The 23,954-nt window shown below is 46.5% G+C and overlaps 1 protein-coding gene across 1 annotated transcript in view; it reads left to right on the top strand.

The window, feature by feature from the left end:
* Window positions 1-23,954, top strand: part of cd81a (CD81 molecule a) — an 81,245-nt gene that overhangs the window by 49,961 nt on the left and 7,330 nt on the right. The window contains exons 3-5 of the mRNA XM_086007698.1: window positions 11,844-11,941; window positions 21,561-21,635; window positions 23,008-23,124. Coding sequence (XP_085863824.1) covers window positions 11,844-11,941; window positions 21,561-21,635; window positions 23,008-23,124 — 290 coding nt within the window. The remainder of the gene's footprint in view (window positions 1-11,843; window positions 11,942-21,560; window positions 21,636-23,007; window positions 23,125-23,954) is intronic.

Raw genomic sequence — 23,954 nt, 5'->3', positions numbered from 1 at the left:
TTGGAGGAAGTGAGTGGAGTCAAAGGAGAAGTTGTTCAATGTGAGAACAAGTTCAGCCAGGCGGAGGAGGGTAGTGGTGGATGGGGACTGGTTGGGCCTCTGTTCAAGGAAGAAGCGGAGCGCCCTCAGGCCGTCCTGGACGTCCATAGTGAAAAGAGCTACAAGTTTGTGTTCCTAGCAAAGAAACTCCGATTTCTCCAATTTCCCCCTGCTGGTCTAAGACGTTACACAGAATCTACTGCACAGAAACAGGCCATTTGGACAAACTGGTCTATGCTGGTGTTTATACTCCACAAGCCGCCTTCTAATTACCTGTTCCCAGCCTGCACCTGTATTCTCTTTTTGCTCATGTATGCATTAAGCCTTCCCTAAATGCATCAATGCTGTCTGCTTCAACTGCGGATCCCTATGGAGCACCATTTCCCACATTTTGCCAGTCTGAGAAAGCTCCCTCAATGCCTAACCTCTCTGTTCTATTTTGTAATGCATTCTGCCACCTAGCCCCTGACTCCACGCAGTCAGACCTTTGTCACCTTATGAGGTGTGGCACCTTATAGAAGGCCTTCAGCGCCCATTCCACAATGGCTAGATGGCTAAATATCCTGGGTCTGGGCTTTGCACTTCCTGAGAGAAATAAGGATGAAATTGGAGTTCAACTGTTAAACCCATTTAAAGACTGTACACAAAACAAGAAGTCACTCAACAGGACATGCTGGAGAAACACAGCGGGTGCCTCCGCATTTGTGGAGCGAACAGACAGAATAACGTTTCCGTTGTAGACTCATCAGGTCTAGAACACGATCAGAAAAAGGAATGGGGAAATATATATAATGGGGGAGGGGGGGGAAACCCACACAGGAATCATGAGTGGAAAACAAATTGCTGTAGGTGCTGGAAGTCTGAAACAAGAAACTTGGAAATGCATCTGTGCAGAGGAGAAACAAGTTAATGTTTCGGGCGCAGCTTGTTGCCTCACTGAGCATCAGCCCAGAGCTGTTGAGGCTGAGCTGAAGGTCTGCCCTGTTTTCCCCAGTTCCCCCAGTAGCTAGCTCTCAGTACCGTGTAAACCACTCTCCTTCCTTGTACCAGCTGAGTGCTTGGCCCTGATTGGTAGCACATCACAAGAAGAAAACAAGCTTCAGAAGACTGATGAATCTAAAAGAGGCTTTTATCTAAGTCCTGGCACTGCGGCCAGCATGGAGTTGGTTGTGTTCTGACAATGTCTTTGTGAGTCAGTGGTATTGCATCTCAGTACAAAGGGTTTATAGAACGCTCTCCACATCAAAACAGATGCATATTGTATTCTGGCCACAGCCAGAGGTGGCGTGATTCGGTTCAGTGACTGCTCCCTTCATCTCCTGCTTATTGTGACACTCTATGGAGCATGTGTTTTTATTTTGCTATTTTGAATCTCGCTCCGCATTCAGTCTCTTGCCGGTAGTTTTTAGATGTAGATTTTATAGTGTCAGCCTGGTGCATTTGGTGTCATTTTTGCCTGTCAGAGGTCATGGGTTCAATTGGTAGGCTGGTACTTGGAGTGCTACGTTACATAGGATTACTTAGGATGCAAGGCACAGAAACAGGCCATTTGGCCCAACCAGTCCATGTGGTGTTTATGCCTAACTCGAGCCTCCTCCTGTCTTTCCTCATTTAAATCTATCAGCATAACCCTCTATTCCCTTTTCCTCATATGCTTGCCTAGCCTCCCCTTAAATGCATCTATACTTTCCGCTTGTGGTAGTGAGTTCCACATTATCACCGCTCTCTGGGTAAAGAAGTTTCTTCTGAATTCCCTATTGGATTTCTTGGTGACTATCTTATATTGATGGCCTCTAGTTATGCTCTTCCTCACAAGTGGAAACATTCTCTCTGTATCCACTCTATCAAAACCTGCATAATTTTAAAGACCTCTATTAGGTCACCCCTCAGCCTTTTTCCAAGAGAAAAGAGACCCAGCCTGTTCATCCTTTGCTGATATGTATACCCTCGCATTTCTGGTATCATCCTTGTAAATCTTCTCTGCACCCTCTCCAGTGCCTCTATATCCTTTTTATAATATGGCGACCAGAACTGTACACAGTACTCTAAGTGTGGTCTAACCAAGGTTCGATACAGGTTTAGCATAACTTCCCTACTTTTCAATTCTATACCTCTAGAAATAAACCCAAGTGCTTGGTTTGCTTTTTTTATGACCTTGCTAACCTGTGTCGCAACTTTTAGTGATTTGTGTATTTGTACTCCGAGATCCCTTTGTTCCTCTACCCCACCAGACTCGCACCCTCCCAGTGATAAGTGACCTCTCTATTCTTCCTACCAAAATGTAATACCTCACATTTATCTGTGTTGAACTTCATTTGCCAATTATATGCCCATTCTGCAAGTTTATTAATGTCCTCCTGTAAATTGTTGCAGTCCTCAGTATTGACTATCCACCTCCAAATTTGGTGTCATCCACAAATTTAGAAATTGTGTTTTTGATTCCAAAGTCTAAATCGTTAATGTAAATTGTGAACAGCAGTGGTCCCAGCACTGATCCTTGTGGAACACCACTACCCAACTTCTCTCACTGTGAATAGCTGCCCTTTACTCCCACTCTCTGCTTTCTGTCCTGAAGCCAGCCAGCAATCCATTCTGCTACTTGTCCCCTGACTCCCCATTCTCTGACCTTATCGAAGGCCTTTTGAAAATCTAGATAAATTACATCTACTGCATTACCATTGTCTACTCTCTCTGTTACCTCTTCAAAAAATTCAATGAGGTTAGTCAAGCAAGACTTTCCCTTTTGAAATCCATGCTGACTTTATTACTATGTTTTTGGTTTCTAGATGTTCTTCTAGTTTCTCCTTTAGTAGGGATTCCATTATTTTTCCTACCACCGATGTTAAGCTGACTGGTCTATAATTCCCTGAACATGTTCTATCCCCCTTAAATATCAGTAAGTTAGCTATCCGCCAGTCCTCTGGCACTACACCTTTTTCTAATGAGTTATTAAATATGCGTAGTAATGCCTCGGCTATCTCTTCCCTAGATTATTTTAAAATGCGTGGATGCAATCCATCCGGGCCAGGGGTTTTATCCTGAGTTTGATTAGTTTATTTAATATATCCTCTCTTTTTATTTTAAATGCACTTATCTCATTACTAATCTCATCATCTAATGTCATGTCCACCTGTTCTATATCCCTGGTAAATACTGAAGCAAAATAATTGATTAATATTTCTGCCATCTCTCTATCGTTACCTGTGGTATTATCCTGTCTATCCCTTAATGGCCCTGTTCCCATCCCAACCTTCCTTTTTTTATTGATGCGCCTGTAAAATATTTTACTATTTTGTTTTATGCTCCTTGATAATTTAATTTCATAGTTCCTCTTTGCCTTCCTAATTGTTTTTTTTTACTTCTATCCTAATCTCTTCGTATGCTTCCTTATTATGCACTCCCCTGCTGTCTATGTACTTAATGTATGCCTCTTTCCTTACCCTCAATTGTTTTCTCATGGCTTCATTCATCCATGGAGTCACATTAGTGTTTAGTTTGTTCTTTTTAGCGGAATATATTGTTCCTGCACTCTGTTGAATACTGTTTTAAATGTTTCCCATTGCTGTTCTACATTGTTGTTTGCCAATATTGTTGCCCACTTTATTTTCCCAAGTTCTATTCTCAGCCCCTCAAAATCAGCTTTTCTCCAATCTATTACCCTGGTTTTGTCATACTTATGTCCTTCTCAATTATCATCTTAAAGCGTATTATATTATGGTCATTATATTGCCTAGATGTTCCCTTACTTTTACTTATTTGCACTGGTTCATTCCCTATTACCAGATCCAATAGCGAATCCTCCCTTGTTGGACTTTTTACATATTGGGTTAGAAAGGAGTCCTGTACACATTATAGGAACTCCATTTCCTTATCTCCTTTACCTATCTCTTCTGTCCAATTAATATCGGGGTAGTTGAAATCCCCCATGATTATTATTCAATGTGTTTTACTCATTTCCCTAATTTGTCTGCATATTTCTTCCTGCACATCCCTTCCACTATTAGGTGGTCTGTAGACTACACTTATTAGTGTGATTGATGCTTTATTATCTTTTATCTCTATCCATATGGATTCTATTTTTGTCTTGCTGATGGCTGCTGTTGGATCCGTGATTCTTAGAGTATGATGTTTTCCAATAACTACACGGAGGCTGTAACTTAACAATCAACAGGTGTTTACTGGAGTAGGGTAGTGTCAAGACTGGCAGTACAGAGGCATGCTCAAGGCTTATATACAGGTGTGGTCACCGCCGGTACTACAGTATACAGGAGCTGTAAAAGTAGTTCTCTTAAAGGTACATACACTACAATTCCTCCCCTTTTAGATTAGCAGTACCCATAATATTCAAATAACAATTAACACTTTAACATGCACATTAAACAGAAATAGTCCATTTATAGATTCAGTCTTTGGGGCGGCTTCCTGATCCTTTCTGGATAGTGCCTTTCCTGAGGTTCTTGTTCTTGGTGCGGAGGCGATTCTGGCCCCCTTTCGTCGGTTAGTTCATCAGTTTCCACTGCTACTGTTTCTGAGGTAGATGCTACCGGTATGTCGGGTTCATCCCCAGGTACACGAGATATGGGGTTGACTCGTTCCTGTGACGCTAAGATCTGGTCGACGTGGCGTCTCACAATGTTCTCCCCGACATCCACTGTGTACATTAATGGCCCCTGCCGTGTGCATATTGCTCCGGGTTGCCATTTCTCTGTTCGGTAGTCACGGGCCAAGACTGGTTGTCCTACATTGAAGCTCCTTGTCGGCTTCTCATTGATGTGCTGGAATTGTTTGTCCTCAACATTTCTTCGCACATTTGGTCTGAGCAAATCCAGACGCGATCTCAACCTTCGGTTAAAGAACATCATGGCCGGGGTCTGGTTGGTAACTGCATGTGTCGCATTTCTGTAGGCTAACAGGAAATTGTCCACCTTATGCTGTACTGGAATTTCATCATCGCACATGGCCTTTATCGCCTTTTTAAAGGTTTGTACGAACCTCTCGGCCAATCCATTTGTGGCTGGATGATACGGGGCGGATGTGTAATGCCTTACCCCATTCCTTCTCATAAATTTCCGAAACTCTTCGGACACAAACTGTGGTCCATTATCAGAGCAAATCTGCTCTGGCAAGCCGTTCCTGGCAAATATGATCCGTAGGACTGCAATCGTTTTCTCTGTAGTGGTTGAGGACATTTTTATCACCTCAGGCCATTTCGAGTGAGCATCCACTGCTATTAAGAACATTGAGTCCATGAATGGACCAGCAAAATCAATATGCACCCGTTGCCATGGAGAGGAGGGCCACTCCCATGGGTGTAGAGGGGCATGTGGTGGTGCATTTTGGACCTTCTGGCATCCTGAGCAGCCCTTGGTTAGGTCCTCGATTTGTTGATTGATCCCCGCATAAGCCCTAGCAAGGCTTTTCATTTTCACCCCTCCCAGATGACCTTCGTGAAGCTCATTTAGCACGCTCTCCCTTAACTTGGGTGGAATTACCACTCGGGATCCACACATCACTGTCCCCTGGCATACTGACAGCTGTTCTCTTCTGGATGAGAATGCTGGCAACAGTGAGTCGCCATGTGTTGGCCATCCCCTCACCGTCAAATCATATACCCGAGACAGTGTCAGATCATTGCGGGTCTCCTTCTCTATATCCGCGTTAGTTACTGGCAATCGTTCAATTATTGACGAATAAAATATCTCGATAGGGTCCACTGCTGGTGCTTCCTCCACAGTAGGCAGTGGCAGGCGTGATAGCCCATCAGTGTTTCCATGCTGTTTCGTGCCTTTATATTCTATTTCATATTGGTTCACCCCTAGAAAAAGGGACCCTCTTTGTAACCGTTGTGCAGTCATCACCGGAACGCCCTTCTTTGGATTAAAGATGGAGACAAGTGGTTGGTGGTCAGTCAGCAAGGTGAACTTCTGCCCATGCAGATAGTGGTTGAATTTTTTTACTCCCCATACTAGGCTGAGGGCCTCCCTGTCAATCTGGGCGTAGTTGCGCTTGGCTGAGGTTAGTGACCGAGACGCAAAGGCTACTGGCCTCTCCAACCCGTCTGGGAATTTGTGCGACAGCACCGCTCCAATACCATAGGGTGATGCATCACATGCCAAACGAATTGGTAGTGCTAGGTTGAAACGGGCCAACACCTCTTTTGATGTGATCAATTCTTTGCACTTCTGGAAAGCTCGTTTACATTCGTCATTCCACTTACATGGTACCCCCGTTTGCAGTAGGGTGTTCAGTGGGTGTAATACTGTAGAGAAATTTGGTAAGAACTTATGGTAGTAGTTCACCAGCCCGAGGAACGACCTCAGTTGTGACACATTTTCCGGTGCTGGAGCCTTGACTACTGCCTCAATCTTTTCAGGGGACTTATGTAACCCCTTTTCATCAATAACGTGGCCACAATACGAGATCTGCTTCTGGAAAAACTCGCACTTGTGGCGATTAGCTCGTAGCCCATATTCCTTTAATCTAGTGAGCACCTTCTCCAGGTTGGCGAGGTGATCACTGTCATTTTCGCCCGTGACCAGGATGTCGTCCAAATAACACTGGGTCCCTGGAATCCCTTGCAGGACTTGATCCACCGCCCTTTGCCAAATAGCTGGAGCCGATGCTACCCCGAACACCAGTCGGTTGTATTGGTAGAGACCTTTGAGTGTTGATCGTGAGGTATTGTTTCGAGGCTTCTTCTACCTCCATTTGCAAGTACACCTGGGCTAGATCAATTTTAATGAAGCGTTTACCTCCAGATAGCGAGGCGAAAATATCCTCAATCCGTGGAAGCGGATATTGTACCGTGTGAAGGACTGGGTTCACTGTCACCTTAAAATCCCCACAGATGTGGACCTTCTTTGGTTCCCCAGGCGTATTACTCAACGACCTCTTCATTACAGGAACGATGGGTGTCACCCACTCGCTCCAGTCTACTTTGGACAGTACTCCTGAACGTTCCAACCCTTCCAGCTCTGCTTCGATGGCTGGTCGGATCGCATAAGGCACTGGTCTGGCCTTAAGAAACTTTGGGCTTGCATTTTCCTCTATTTTAATCGTTGCTGTTATGCCTTTTAGTGTTCCGAGTCCCTCCTGGAACACTACTTTTGCGTCAGTTAGCATTTTTTGACAGTCGTCCAGGTGTGACATCGTCATCCTTTTTGGCCTCAACCTTCAGTGTCTGTATGGAATGCCAATCTAATTGTATCTTCCGGATCCATTCACGTCCTAGTAGTGGTGGCCCTCCATCTGGCAATACATATAGGTCCATTTTAGGTATTTCCTGGCCTTTGTATATCACTTTCACCCTTATTTTTCCTTTGGGGTAGACTTTTTGCCCCGTGTACGTCTTCAAGACAATCTCTGTAGCTTTCAAGGGTATATGTGAAAATAGCCGCTTGTAGTCCCTTTGGTTTATGGCTGATCCTGTGTCCAATTCCATTTTCACTTGGACTCCGTCTATCTTGAGTGAGACCCAGATAGTCTGGTGATCCTCCATTTTGGTTACCTTATGTAGTTTCAGACAACCCAGCTCCTTGCTTCCGGAGTCTGTATCACTTTTCTGTTCCTCTGAACTACTGTCCATCACCTTATGTACCTTTTTGTACTTCTCCTGTGGAGGTTTCTTGCTGTTGGTTTTCTTCCCTGACCTGCAGACTCTTGCTATGTGTCCTGCTTTTCCACACTGTCTGCACACTTGGTCCTTGAACCAACAATCCTTCTGGTCGTGTGTTGTTCTGCCGCAGCGATAATGCTTCCCTGCTCCATATGACATTTCATTGGTGCCATATTCTTGCGGTCTCCGTTGTATCTCTGCAGCGCCCCTTGCGGCTGCTTCGTGTGATAGTGCCATGCTGAAAGCCTTGTCCAGCGTAAGATCCTTTTCTGATAGAAGCCGTTTCTGGGTTCCTTCACTTTGAAGCCCACACACAAACTTGTCCCTTAGCGTATCTGCTAGTCCCACTCCAAACTGGCAGTGTTTCGATAGCTTGCGCAGTTCCGTTAAGTATTCAGCATTACTTTTGTCTTTATGATGGTTCCTTTTGTGGAACTTAAATCTTTCTGCTATCAGCAGCGGTGTGGGGTTTAAGTGGTCCTGTAGGATTTCTACTATGGTTCCGAAACTCTTATCCACGGGCTTCTCTGGGGTTATTAGGTTTCGCAGTAAGCCATAAGTTTTTTGCACCCATGGAATTTAACAAAACCAGTGCTTTCCTAACATCTGGCACTTCATTCGCCCTGCAGTACACCTCAATGCGTTCCACATATATCGCCCAGTCTTCGACTTCATTGTCGAACGCAGAGATACTGCCACTCTTCGGCATCCCTGGGTGTGATTTAACTGTCAAAAATGGCGTCTCCCGCGCGCTCTCTTCTCCGCTGGCACAAAATGGCGTCTCCCGCGCTTTCCTTCCTTCCCGCGCTCACCCTTCTTCTCCGCTGCGGCTTCTAAAAATGGCGTCTCCCGTGCTCTCCCTTCTCCGCGCGGATGCTGTTCAGCCCTTGAGCCCTGGCTGTGCTCTGCGCGTTCTCCTGTGCGCCTTTCCCGTTTCCACCGCTCAGTCCTGAACCCGGCTGCTGCTTTACCCTCTCTCTCTCTGTTTTTGTTTTTCCTCGACGCCGCTCGGTTTTCAACCCCCGGCTGCGCCCTGTGCGCTTCACCCTCTCTCTTACCCCGTCGACGCTGCTCGGCCTTTTCTCTGCCATCGGTCGGCTCCAGCCGCCGCTGTCCGGGAAGGGTCTGCGCTGTACCTGTTGCCAGTCTGTTGCTGGATCGTCGTGGCTGGGGAACCAAGCCCGGCTCTCAACCGCCTCCCCTGCGATGTTCACTCTCTGCCGGACGACTGGGCGGTTGCTCGTGGTCGACGCCCATGCTTCTGGCCTCTACTTTCTTCCACCGCCCTCCCGGAGCGAATCCTTGAAGGGAAATGCAGAGTTGCAGGTAGATTCGAATCGACCTCGTCGCCACTGTTGGATCCGTGATTCTTAGAGTATGATGTTTTCCAATAACTACACGGAGGCTGTAACTTAACAATCAACAGGTGTTTACTGGAGTAGGGTAGTGTCAAGACTGGCAGTACAGAGGCATGCTCAAGGCTTATATACAGGTGTGGTCACTGCCGGTACTACAGTATACAGGAGCTGTAAAAGTAGTTCTCTCTTAAAGGTACATACACTACAGCTGCATCACTTTTTTCTACTGCCATTATTATCCCTAATAAGTACTGCTACTCCACCTCCCTTTTTTTTCCCCCCTCTATCTTTTCTAAATATGTTATACCCTGAAATGTTTAATTCCCAGTCCTGATTTTTCTGTAGCCATGTCTCAGTAATCCCTATTATGTCTGGTTCCTCGCAACGCATAATTGCCTCCAGCGCCCCTGTTTTATTACAGACACTGTATGCATTGCTGTACAGTTTAACTAATTTTAATAGGATTTCCTCTCACTTTATGTTTAACTATCTTTTTAGACTCCTGTTCGAAAACTCCCTTTATTCCCTTGCCATCAATGTCCTCTATTCTTTCCTATGCTCTCTTTCCTGTTTTGTTTCTTGTAGATCCCTCCCCCCCCCCCCCCCCATCTTACTAGTTTAAAGCCTTTGCCACCTCCCTATTTACCCTTTCCACTAGGACACAGGTCCCATCTCCATTGTTGGAGATGTTGTCCATCAGATGATTGATTAAAAACCGAGGCCCTGTCTGCCTGTTCCACTATTTCACGTGGGTGTTAAAATTTCCATTGGAAAAAGATCAGGTGTTCTTCGGATGTTGCAACAACACTTACTATATAAAAAATGTTTAAATGAGTACTCAGTGACTGGGTGATGAAGACTTGCTGCCATATTTGCCCTCCGGTGATCTATTGTGGAAAGTGCAAGTCTCATCTTGGGCTATAAGGATGGTACGTGACTGTTTGGACAGTCCCAACCGGGTTGCTTGGTGTAAAATCAAAACTGGCAGTCTCTCAGCCTGCTGAAGGAAATGAGACAGTAGAGGATACTCTTCTAAAGTTAAGTTGCACATACAATGTATCTGACCCATTCTGTACTTGAGCTGGGAGTGCTTGATGAGAGGATGTAGAGGGAAATTTACTCTACAAGAAGTGTCAACATCAAGCAGCTGTAGATCAGGTACAATATTACTTTGAGAATAATGTTTGGCACAACAAACTCTGGGATTAATCACCTAGTGAATGTCAGCTGCAGAATTGTAAATCAATGTAGAGATTCCGCCTTCAGTTCAACATAGGAACAGCAGTAGGCCATTCAGCCCTCGAGTCTGTCCCCCCATTCAGTTAGATCGTGGCTGATCTGTACCTCAACTCCATTTACCTGCCTTTGATCCTTATCCCTTGATGCCCTTACCTAATAAAAATCTATCATTCTCAGTCTTCAAAATTTCTGTTAACCAGCATTCACTGCCTGTTGGGGGTGAGAAAGTTCCATCTTTCCACTGCCCTTTGTGTAAAACATGCTTCCTGATTGTAGTCCTGAATGGTCTAGCTCTAATTTTAAGATGTTGCCCACGTGTTCTAGATTCCCCCACCAGAAGAAATAGTTTCTCTGTCCCTGCATTTTAAACACATCAATTAGATCTCCCCTCAGCTTTCTAAATTCAAGGGAATATAAGCCAAGTTTATGCAACCTGTCGTCATAATTTAACCCTTTAAGCTGTGGTAACATATTGGGTATCTGCTATTCAGTCCCCTTGACAAGGGGATGAAGTCCATATTTTCCAGTGTCCAGTCTCATTTAGTGCCATCAGAAATGGAGCCTGCCAGTTATTTCCCCTCCACTTGTGGAACAGTCGGCTCCAAATGGATGAAACTCGCTCCTGCCTCTTTACTAAAAGTGCCAGGAAGGAGCATAGTGGTCGAGTGTCACCAGTACAGAGTTCAAGCAGCAGGCAGTGAGCTGTTAATACAGAGTCATAGCAGGATCCCCTGGTGTCTGAGAGCTCTCCCATTGTGGTTGCTTTTACTTTCCGAGAAGCATGTGCAATAGGGAGGGGAATAATACCTCTGGTGTCAGTTCTTTGGAAACACAATTAGTGAGGTACAGCTTGTAACTGTTGTCAGCCATGTATTTCATACCTGATAATAGATCCATGCACAGATAGCATTTGAAATATTTAGAATAGCTGTAAAAGGGCCATTCACTGAAACTGTTTCGTTTTCTTCATAAACTGGACTGATTGGGTTTGCTGTTGCCATGGTACTGATATTTCTGGTGTTTGAGGATGTGCTTGCTGGGCTGTGCTGCCACCAGATTGGTTTGCTACTCCAGGCTTGTCCTTTTTGCTCCGGTTGCTCTGGCTCTTCCTTGCCCCCGTTCTGCTCTGTTTCCCCCACCTCCCCCGTTGATGTAGTCTCTCCCTGGGGATGTCCTCTAATATCTCACTCGTGCCCATTCTTCTCCAGTCTAGCCGGTTAGTCAACTGCGGAGGCATCAACAACGGGCTCAATACCGTCCTCGCCTGGCGCACGTGCAGCCGAGGCTGCTGGGTAGCAATTGGGAATGGGAACCCGAATCGTAATCCAGGAATGCTTGGGCCAGTTGCAGTGCCCGTACTGCCACCAGTTGCCAGTTTGGATAAGTATTCCAAGATTACAATAAAATTGGCCTCGCCCAGACCACACAAAATAAGAAAGGAAAAGGAGGAAAAAACCATTGGGCAGCCAGGCACGGCAGTGAGCTGGATAAAGTTGTCCTCCTTAGATAATATCTTGTGTACTTGCCATGAGTAAGCGCAGTGGGGAGCATTGCTTTTTCATGTTAATCACTGCCCTTTCTCTCCTCCACAGGGGTCTACATCCTGATTGGTGTTGGAGCTGTGATGATGATTGTCGGTTTTCTCGGTTGCTATGGTGCCATCCAGGAATCCCAGTGCATGCTGGGAACGGTAAGGCACAAAGATTCCTTTCTGTTCGGCTCTCCATTGTTACTGCTTGGGTGTCGCACTCTGCGGATGTGGCTGCTGACACCAGAGCAAGATTCCCATGCTTGCCTTAGTTCACTGCTGCAATCTATTCCTTTCAGTGACTGTGACCTAGAGTGGTGGACAAACTCACTTTCTGCTTGCAAGTTTAAAAAGTGTTTGGAAGCAAGAAATATGCAGACGTACACGTCCCAGATTGTACTTGTGCACAACTGCCCCCTCACCATGTTTTATTTGCTCTCCTACAGGTACTGCTTGTTGCTGGATACAGTAGCATGGGTACCTGCACACCTTTTGGCACCTCACTTCAGTGCCAATTTATACATGTGCCTGACAGAGTGCTGGCAGGCTATTTATCCTTGGGGGTGGGAGACATCACAGCCGAGCCCAATCCTGTCCTTCGTTCAATATCCCAGCAGGGCCAGTTGTATGGCACTCATGAGCGGGAACCTTGGCTCATTTTCTCTTCTCCCCACTCGCCCCTAAGCCCAAGAGCAATGAGGCCAATTGCCAGTTCCCAATCAGATAGTTAACTCTGCACAGGCCAGAGATCAAACCTGGGACTTTCTGATCAAGGTGTTTGCCATCCACAACCTTACTGTGAATGATTGACATCATGGCTTCGACTGAAATATGATTTGTAGGTGGAGACACCTTGCCCCTAACTAAAGCACCCCGCCCACCCCCTGGCTATACTTCCCACCACCTGATCTGCCCAAACTCCTGCAGTGGTGGTGTGGCCCTTAGCACCAAGTCAAAACCTTGGTCACTCCTATTTCTCTACTATCTTCTATTCCTTTTAAGCAGCTCGCCTTGTTCCGCCCCTCTCTTTTAAAGTCCTTGTCTATTGCCCCCCAACCACCACTCCGGATCTCCTCCTCTCCCCCCCCCCCCCCCCAAAACATTTCTTCCCACAGCCTCTGCACTGAACGACGACTCATCCTTGGTGATTTCGGTCTTTATCTCAGCTCCCTTTGCCCTCTCTCCTCTGATTTCACTGCCCTCCTGTCCTCGCTAAACCTTGCCCTCCATGGAAACTCTCCTACCCATATTCACAGCCACCCCCTTGACCTCGCCATCTTCAATGGCCCCTCTCCTGTACTCCCATAATCTTGATCACAGACAAGGCCTCTCCCACCATTTCCTTGTATCCCACACCAACCCTACCCCTTTCAGCCCCACTTCCTTCTATGTTCATCTAGGGAGTAACTCTCCGCAAAGTCACTCCCAACTATGTAGCCACTCGCTTTAGTTGCCAATTTGCTTAACCACTCCCTCACCTCTACCTCTCATTACCTTGTTCCCATCAAAATCTTTAGTCTCTCCCATCCTGGTCATTTTTATCTTCGCTTTCTTAAGGCAAAGGGATGCAGACTTGATCCTATCTGGTTTAGCTGTCTATCTGCTCCTCTCGTGTGCCAAAACCACCCACTACTCCAGGTTTATCCTGCAGAGCAAAGATAACCCCCAGCTTATTTTCTTCACTACCAACCACATCCATAAATCCCTGTCCTTACCCCCTCCACTCTCACCTCTAATAGGTGTGAGGAGCTCATGGACTATTTTGTCACTCAAGATTGAGACCATGTGTTCAGCTGCCTCTGCTGCTTCCCCCTCCCCCACCCCACACCTGCCCCACCCCCCACCTAGCCCTGAACTCCCATCTCTCATTTCTCTGCTTTCTCCTCTCGTGCTTTCTGAACTCATCTTGTCATAAAACCCACCTGCTGCTCCTTTGACCTTGTTCCCACTAAACTGCTGAACAACCAACTTCCCTTCATGGCCCCCATGCTAGTTGACTTTGTAAATCGCTACCTCTCCTCATATACTGGCCTCCTTTTTCAAAACTGCCATCACTCCCCTCGACCCTTATGTCCTTGCCATCTTTCACCCCAACTCCAACCTCCCTTTCCTCTCCAGTCCTTGAACAGATTATCACCTCCTAAATCTGTGCCCATCAGCCCCACATTCTCACTGTTTTGAATCTCCAATCCGGTTCCGATCCCTGCCACTACACCATAATGGCCTAATCAAATGTACAAATGATATCCTCTGCAACTGTGACCATGGTATATCGTCACTTGAGTACCTGCAGCCTTCTACATGGCCCTTCACACCACCCACCTCCTACACATCTCTTCCGTTGTCCAGCTCAGTGGGACTTCCTTTGCTTTGTTATACTCTTGCCTATCCAGTTGTAACCAGTGCACCTCCAGTAATGACTTCTCTTCCTGTTCCCACTCCATTAACCACCGGAGTCTCCAAACGATCTATATTTGACTCCCTTCATCTTCCTCAACTCCCTTGGTGACATTATTCATAGATGTCGGTTCAGCATCCACATGTATGGTGACAACACACAGCTCTACCCCTCCAGTGGCTCTGTGTTGCCTGAATGCTCTATGGTTGGTCTTCCATCCTCCGCCCTCTGTAACCCAGCTCGTGCAGCACTTTGCTGTCTGAATCCCATCTTGCACCAAGTCCCACCTACCCATCACCTTGTCCTTGATGATGTACATTGGCTCCCGGTCCCCTATCGCTTCAAATTTAAAATTCTCATCCTCATAGTCTCGTTCCTCCCTATCTTTGTAACCTCCACCAGCCCTACAAACCCCACCCCCACCTCCCCATTCCTTTTAATGTGGCCTTTTGTGCATCCTTTGCCCACCATTGACGGTTGTGACTGCTGCTGCCTAGGCCCTGCGCTCTGGAATCCCCCCTCTGCTGCGCCACCTCCCTCTCAGCCTTTAAGATTCTCCTTAAAACCCACTTCTTTAATCAAACTTTTCGTCGCCCGTCCCACTTTGGCTCAGTGGCCATTTTTGCGATTACGACTCTATGAAGGGCCTTGGGACGTTTTTCTACGTGTAAGGACAAGTTACTTGGGTAATTAACAAACCATATGGGCTATTTACCCATCAAACCAATGAGGAAGCTTGCCTTACACTCACACCTGGGCATACACCCCTGCATGCTTCTGTTGTGTGTACAGGAAACTTCGCGATATCCGGGACCGGCGTGATGCCGATCTATGAAAACTTCCGGACAGACCAGCACTAATGTTGAAGGATACGGAGGTTTTCATCTTCGTATCTGACAACAAACACTGTTGCTTAGCAACAGCTTGTAAACAGTCGGCCCGTACCTTGGAAGTGTCTCTGTAGCTTAGCAACAGCTTCAGAGAGGCTTTCCAGAGACTGACTGTTTATTTAAAAAAAAAAAAATGCTAGTTTTTTTTTTCTTCTCCTAACAAAACGGCTGCTGATTTCTGCCGTTAGATCGAGGTTTCCGGCCATACAACCTCCAGATAAACCAAAGTTTCCTGTACTACCTCTCGGCCTTGTTTGGTCCACCACTCCATGCATTCTCCTAATGTGACCAGTTTTGAGGCTCAAGATACATTGTTGAGGTCTCATGCCTCGCTCTGACAAGAAGCTCTCTGTTAAGAGAAGGGAGTCTTCAACCCAGCGCAGGCAGTTTTGTGTTGTTGCTTATGGAGAACAGCTGGCTAGCTTCTGCAAGAATGCAAGTCTGCATTGTACTTGAGAATGTCTTATACCACAGGGCACTGAGCCCTCCACGCTGCTAGTCATTGGAACCGGAACAGAAAATCCTGGAAACATGCCGCAGTGCCTGAAATAGAGAGCATTTCATTCCCCAAGTCCCCTCACGTACACAAACAAAGAATCAGCCTCAAACATTTTTAGAAATTTTCAGATAGGCAAATGGAATTAGATTAATGTACAAATCCACAATGCATTAAGTAGCTCTGTGTCGGTGCCATATTCCAGATAAACATCATCTTATCCATGGAAAAGTGTTTCCCCAACTCTATGGGCGCCTCCATAGTCTGTTTACAAACGCACTGTGATGACTAATCGTGTCCAAACACAGAATTGGTATCACTCGCATGCAAAGCCCTAGGAGTTTTGCAGTCTGCAGACACGGAAAGTGAAATCCGAGAAGTCTGGCACAAAAGGAAAATACTGCGGATGCTGGAAATCTGAAATAAAAACAGAAAATACTGGAAATACTCAGCAGGTCAGGCAGCGTCTGTGGAGAGAGAAACAGAGTTAACGTTTCAGGTCGATGACCTTTCATCAGAATAGTTCTGCCTGGCCTGTGGAATATTTCCAGCATTTTCTGTTTTTATCCTAGAAGTCTGGGTTGGGATGAGCCCAGGTCCCAGAGGTTTAACCCACTGCACCACCGAGTCCGCCTAGAGTCCCTTGTTTAATTGTATCTTGCATTCTGCGTAGGGAGATGTTAGATTACAACACACCTTAACCTTTGAGCTGATTTCATGACATTGGGGCAGTAATTCCTCCCCAAACGCGTGAGTACGGAAGGGGTACTCACGCGTCTGGCCGGAGGAAATGCCGGTTTTCAACATGCACAGCGCATGCGCTGAAAACCGGCATTTCCTCTCCTCTAACCCAAGAGGTGAAGAGGCTAGCGCGTGCGCTGTAGGGGGCAGCGCGTGCGTCTTGGATTTCCTATGTTTTGGAGGGTTTGCGCATGTCTAAAGGCCTCCGGTCTTTACGCTTGTAAAAAGCACATGTAAGTATTTATTTTTACAGGTAAGTGGTGTTTTAGTGTAATTTAGAATTTTTTTCCCACTGGTTTATTATTTTAAAGAATCTACAATAAGGTAAGTTTAGTTTTAGACCCTTTTTATTAAAAATTTATTTTTTTCAAAAAAAAAAATTATTGTTTAAATTATTTTTTAAAACTTATTTATACTTAATTTAATGATTGGGATGTTTTTTAAATTTTTATTTAAAGTTTAAATAGTGTTTTGGGCCCCTGTAGTTTTCATGAGTTTGACAGTTCTTACACTCAAACTCATGAATGAACCTTCCCCTCCCCTGATTGGTTGTACAGTGCTCACCTGATCCCAGCCGGCACATCGCACTAACTACGCCGCTGGATCAGGTAAGCACTGCGCGCTGACATCTGAACCGGGCCTGTGACAGGAAATGCAAGCAGGCCCGGGCTTCAGATGTCAGCGCGCAGGGCGAGTGCAGATCGGGGGCTTGCACGCGCGGCAAGACCCCGACACCAAGTTCTGGGCCATTATCTCTGAAAATAAGTGACATGACTGCCATCCACCCTACAGCTGGCTACTTATTTTCCAAATCCTTTTCTGAGTGGTTTGTGTTGGTCCATGTTTCCTGTTTACTTTTGCTTGGCAGTAACCACAAAGGTTGATTGGGGTCCATTAATGCTTGATTTTTTGACTGGGATGGGGGGAGACTGTGCTCCACCCACCCCATTTCCTGCTCTTTTATTTTGGTCAGTTTTTTGCCCTCTTATCCTGAAGGTGCTGATTTTTGCTGTGATACCATTTCACAGGCACCAGTTACCCTCCACTACCTCACCCAAGTGGGCTTTCTACATGTGCGAGCCTAGACGGTGAACTTCGGCAGGTGGTTGTGTCATGGAAGCATCGCAGCCGAGCTCAATACGCCCTCCCCGCACCCCTCAACCGAATACCCACAAATGGCACTTTCCAACAGTGACCAATTTATAACACGGCTAATGGGGAGATTTTAACTCCCTCCGCCTGGCAGAAACCGGGCCGTATAGGAATCAAAATCAAAGCAATAGACTTACCGTTGGTTTTCCGTCCCACCGCCATCTTCTAGTCGATTGTTTAATAGGCGGCTGAGGTGCTCACTTGACCCGGGAGGGAGCTTCATGAATACATTTAGATGGGGGCTCTATTGCGTAGACAGAATCCCAAAGCCATTTTTATGGCCTACTGATCCGCTGTGGGCGCTCCGCTCAATAGAAGCTGTTGGCACTCAAAAGTGGGTGCAAAAGTTATTTCTTTGTGAGGCCAGGGAGGAACAGAAGTCAAGAAGTAACCCTTTTCCTGCCCCACACTAGGTCCCACTCTGCAATTACTATCTTCCTTCCTAACTTCCATTACCTTCAGTCCCTGAAAATATTACATTTAAAATCCTCATCCTTGTCTTTGGATTCCTCCATGTTCTTGCTAATTCTGCAACCTTCTATTTGCCTGCTGGACCTTGGATCCTCTAACCGACCTTCTTTACAACCCTCCTCCCTTCATACTATTGGTGGTAGAAACTTCAACCACCTCAGTCCTACTCTCTGCAACTCCGTCCTCAGCTCTTCCATTTCTAATTCAAACCCATTTTTTTGATCAAACATTCATTCACCCTTCCTCTGGCTCAGTGCCTGTTCTCCTATCTCCATTGTGAAATACCTTGGTGCAGTTTTTATGTTAACTGCACTGTACAAGTTCATTTGTTGGGATGGTTGCAATAAGCAGATACGGGGCCAGAAATTCGTGACCAAATGCGTGAGTACGGTCTGGGTACTCACGCATCTGGCCGTTGGAAATGCCGGCGTTCAGCATGCACAGCGCATGCGGGGAACGCCGGCATTTCCAGACCTCGGAACGAAGGGGTTCATAGGCACAGCGCGTGCGACTGCACAGGCAGCGCTTGCGCAGTGAACTTCGTCGATTTCATTCATGGATTCAGTGAGGGTAAGTCCTTACAAGTTACACTTGAAAAAAGCATGTGTAAAGTTGTTCCAAGGCTGCGGAGGAAGATATATTTTATCGTGGAGCTTCTGAAAGGCAATATTTTTGTTTGGGAAAGGGAGGGAAGTTATTTTAAGAAATTTTAAGTAAGTTTTAAAGTTTAAAATTTTTTTTTTTAAACGGGTTTTCAGAACGGTAGGTAGAAGGAGCAATTGTGGCTGTGTGAATTGAATGTGAAAATGAGTGTTCTAAAATGAGTAATGTAACATTTCCAGCACTTTTAAGAAAGAAACTTTTCATCAGTAATAAGTAATTATGTATGTCCGCATATATTCCTTTACGTATATGTATGTATGTTTTATATTCCTTTACTTATGTGTATGAATGTATGTTTTTAATTATGATTTTCCAATAAGTTACTTTCTCTGAAAGTCATAATTAAATAATACATTCATACACATAAGTAAAGGAATATATACATAACACGCAAAGGAATATATACAGACATACATACTTTCAGAAGCTCCACGATAAGAAATATCTTCCTCCGCAGCCTCTGGAGCAACTGTACCCATGCTTTTTTCATGTGTAAGTTGTAAGGACTTGACCTCACTGAAAGCATGAATGAAAGCGGCGAATTTTACTGCGCACGCGCTGCCTGTGCAGTCGCACGCGTTCTGCCTCTGAACCCCTTCGTTCAGAGGACAGGAAATGTCGGTTTTCCCCACATGCACTGTGCATGCTGAAAACCGGCATTTCCTCCGGCCAGACGCGCAAGTACCCCGACCGTACTCGCGCATTTGGAAGGGAATTACTGGGCCAACATTTTACATGTCAATAAAATGAAAAATTTAACAATTGCACGATTTGCCCCCTCGCATCTGCGACTGAGGGTCCAAGGAGGTGCATTGCGCAAGAGGTCATCGTCGTACGTATCCTCACACTGTTCCCTTTCGGGAACTGTGAAGTGGTGGAAGGATTTATGGCCGTGATTAACACTCATTCCGTGACCGTAACCATCTTTGAACCAGCCATTAGGGTGGTTAGTCCTATGGCGGGAGGGTTTTACGGGCTCCCACAACCCATCTGAGGGGGGGGTGCCACCCACACCCACGGACGCAAGTATCCCGCTGGATGTCCACCCAGAATTTATAGTTGGAGCTCCGACTCCACTTGCCGGGACTGTCTGGAGTGGGGTTCGAAACCCTACTCCTTCTGGCCCAGCGGCGGGGATGCTTACTGCTACGCAAAAGGCCCGCTACGCAAAAGGCCCACTCCGCACAAAAGGTGACACCCATACGTTTCCTGCGCCTTTTCCCTCCCCGTGACTGGAGCCCTATGCTGCCACTTGAAAGACCAAGCTATCATCTGCCCTTTTTGCGGTGCCTTTGACTTCTCATTACCAATGATGAGCAGGCGCTGCGCCTCCACCTCCTTGAGGAGATTGCTGAGGTCATCATCAGTTCAATTGAGAGTTCTTTTAATGCCGTGAATTGTGCTCATTCCAGCCATTTCACGTTGCTAATCGGATTGGGCCTTTGGCATAGCGGTAGGATCCCCGCCACTGGGCCAGATCAGGGTAGGGTTTCGAACCCCGCTCCAGACAGTCCCGGCAAGTGGAGTCGGAGCTCCGGCTCTAAATTCTGGGTTGACATCCAGTGGGATATTTGCGTCCGTGGGTGTGGGTGGCCCCCCCTCCTTGTATAGCTTGTGGGAGCCCGTAAAACCCTCCCGCCATAGGACTAACCGCCCTAATGGCTGGTTCAAAGATGGTTACGGTCACGGAATGAGCGTTAATCATGGCCATAAATCCTTCCACCACTTCATACAGTTCCCCAAAGGGAACAGTGTGAAGACATGTATGACGACGACATTGCTAAATAAATAAATGGAATTAAAAAAAATCTTTTAGGGCTTTTAAAAGTCTTTAAATTGCTTTAATTCTGTTTAAAACTACTTCAGATTCTTCAAAATAATGTAAACGTTTTTAAAAGTTTATAAAAGTTACCAAAAACTTCCAAAAACCTATTTAAACTGCTGCTTTGCATGTAAAAATGCTTAGCAGCTTGGCAGAAACATTGGGGGCGTGTCCTGTTAAACTGAGACCTCAAGGGGCGTGTCTCAGTTGCACTGCGCGCTCCAGGCTTCGCGCTGGCTGCACTCCTGGGCGGCGTGACGTCAAACGCTGCCCGGGATTCTTCAGATTCAAAATGGAATTCCAGGCGTCCCTGGAGGTGATCGGCAGGCGCGTCGGGTAAGTGCAAATCGGGACCTTGCACGCGCGGCAAGCCCCGTTCACGAATTTCTGGCCCATGATCTTCATTGATCGAAAGCGTGCAACTTGTCTGTGCCATGTATGGTGCAGTCTACCCAGGGTTAGCAATTACAGGTACTTCTAATAATGGGCATCTCCATTAAAGTATATACCATCACATTCTCCTCCTTTTGAAAGTTGGAAAATACTACACTGTCAGACCAGTGTCTATAGACTAAAGCAAATACATTTACTTAGACTGATTAATGCATAGCAACAGTGGGACACAAGAATGTATTTTCTTGCACAGCTTAATAAGTAGGAGGATCTTTGTTGCATGAGGCTTCATGAGGCAACTTTCTATCTGGATAATGTGAATTTCCAGTCTACCCCTGGAGTTCAAGGCTCCGGACAGAAATAAATACATGAGCAAGTTATACCGTGATTTGATTTGATTTTATGGTGGAGATATTTCTTTTGAGATCAACTTACAAAACTGGGAGTGCAGCACCTTGTGAAGTGAGGTGTTAATGTCTCTAAGTGTTACAGCCTTCCCCCAAATGTATCCCTTGATGGTTCAGCCACCAGAGAAATTAAATTTGTCTCTACACGGACTATCAATCAATATATATTAACATTTCAAATACTGTAGTCCCTTTTGATACAGTCATTGTAAACACTCTGCCTTGAGCTGTTACAATGCCCAGTCTAGTCACAATATACACGAGTTCATATTGAGCAGGAAGGGCTAAGTGCTGTGAGGGTGTTATTAACCAGAGCTGCATTAATGTGTTCTCTCCTTTTTCCTTCAGTTCTTCGCCTGTCTGGTGATCCTGTTTGCTTGTGAGGTGGCTGCTGGGATCTGGGGATTCGTAAACAAAGATGAGGTCACTAATGTCACAATACTTCAGTCTCCTGAATGTCCAAAGTAATCAGTGCTGTGATTGGAGGAGTGGGTGGGGATTACTGAACCTTGTACTGGATGGGGTGGGTATAGAGGGCTATCAGGCCTTCTGTTTGGGGAGGAGGGAGGTTACAAGATCTTGTACTGGGGGCAAGGGGAGGGGGCTAGCTGACCTTGTACTGGGGGAGGGGGAGAACGACTGGAATGTATACTGAGGGAGGCCATCAGATCATGTATTGGTGGGGAGGGGGCAGAACTTCCCAACCTTGCGGACCTTGTACTGGAGGAACAGGACTGCTGGACTTTGTTCTGGGTGAGAGGTGTGGGTAGCAGGTCTTGAATGGCAGGGAACTATAAAGTTACAGTGCCTTTACAGGGGTGGAGAGGCTATCAGACTGGGGAAGTGGGGAGGGGCTATTGGATAGTGTACTTGTGGAGGGGGAGCTGCAGCCAGGAACCTGTGCTGGGGGGATGAGGGACTTGCAGATCTGGAGGGGGAGAGAGCAGGGAGTACCATAGCCTGCTGACACTCACTGCCCAGTCTAGTGTGTTGAATGACTATTTGGGTGACTCTTGGAACTTTACTCCAGCAAGGCTCCAGTGAGAGGCGATCTCATTGAAGCAGACAAAATTCTTACAGGACTTGACAGGGTAGATGCAGGGAGGATGTTTCCGTGGGCTGGGGAGTCTAGAACCAGGGGTCACAGTCTCAGAATAAGGTGTCGGCCATTTAGGACTGAGATGAGGAGAAATGTCTTCACTCAGAGGGTGGTGAATCTTTGGAATTCTCGACCTCGGAAGCCTGTGGTAGCTCAGTCGTTGAATATATTCAAGATAGAGATCGATTTTTTGAATATTAAGGGAATTGAGGGATATGGGGATAGCGCAGGAAAGTGGAGATGAGGTAGAAGAATCAGCCATGATCTTATTGAATGACGGAACAGGCTCGAAGGGCCAAGTGGCCGACTCCTGCTCCTATTTCTGATGTTCTTATGACTCGGTGCCTATAGGAAAGAGAAACATTGGGAATAATGTCATGGAACCTCCTGAATGACGTGACCTGACAACAGTAGAGTAGTGGATGTACAGATCCTCTCCGTAGAAAAAGCTGGGAATGAAAATATGATGTTTTTTAAAAATGTCTTGGAGAGTCTCCTGAGTAGCAGCAGCAGCGGCGGTATTGAGACGGAGGGGGTTAGTGTGGGGTCTTGTGCGTTCAGTCTATTATGCACGCCCTGTTGCGCTCTTCCCCCCTGCCCCCTCGCGCTCTCCCCCCACCCCCCCCCCCCCCCCCCCCAATCTCTCCCATTTGTTTGTTCTACTGCATGGCGCTAAGCATTTGATTTTTCCCACAGGTAGCGAAGGAGATGAAAGCGTTCTATGACCAAGCCTCCACTGCTTACATTACGCCATTGCAGAACCCGGAGAAGAAGGAGCAGGCTAAAGCCGTGCTGGTCACATTGCACAACGCGGTGAGGCACAGATATATTCTCAATTACGCTGCACAATTCGAAGGCGTTCTGGCCGTGACTGCGCATCACATTGTGACCTGGCGCTGGCTTTGGCCGTGCGGTGTTGCTGTGTAATAATCTGATCTTGCTGTTCTTGCCTGTGCCTGGAATTTCCATGTGGTTTCTCCAGTGGGAGATCAGGGGAGATCCTCCCCCGACATGGAGCAATCGCATGAATGGCTAAAAAATAGCTGTTTGTCATTTCCCTTGGGTTTGTGCCAAACTCCTGCCAAAGTTACAGCAAACTCCCTGGAAATTTCTTGTTTGTTTCTTAGTTTTTATTCATGCTCCAGATAGGAGGCTGTTGCATCTGCTCATATCACGCCTCTGAGCGGGGGAGGGGAGAGATGCCACAATGCTGCCTGTTTCGGTTAAGTTTTCTGCAAGGACCATTTTGGTTGGGGTGGGGAAGCTCACGTCACTCGTGTTCAGCGTTGGGGTGGGAATTTGCTGACGTTCCTTCTAATCGAGTGAAAGGAAAGTCTGAATGCGATGCGCTGTTTAAAATAGATGAGGAAATTGGAAGAGGAAGAGCTGGGCCTGCCGACTGTGTCCTTACGGGGTGAATGAACTATCTCAGCCATACTGTATCACGAGGAGCGGAGCAGAGGTTACGCACCCTTCGCCCCGCTCCTCCCCATCCTGGGAGATGGAGGTAATGGAAGGGGTCAATTTCACATGACTCCTAGGAGAGCTCTGGGAGGCAAAGTGAAGAAAACGTGCAAGGTAAATACAAAGGAAAAGAGATGTTAATGGCGGGACAGAGACGAGGAGGTGTTTTTTTCTTGTTC

The sequence above is a fragment of the Somniosus microcephalus genome, chromosome 15 (assembly GCF_052327205.1).
Source record: "Somniosus microcephalus isolate GS21.2 chromosome 15, FLI_Smic_1.0, whole genome shotgun sequence".
NCBI lineage: Eukaryota > Metazoa > Chordata > Chondrichthyes > Squaliformes > Somniosidae > Somniosus > Somniosus microcephalus.
This window is presented reverse-complemented; position numbering and strand designations above follow the sequence as displayed.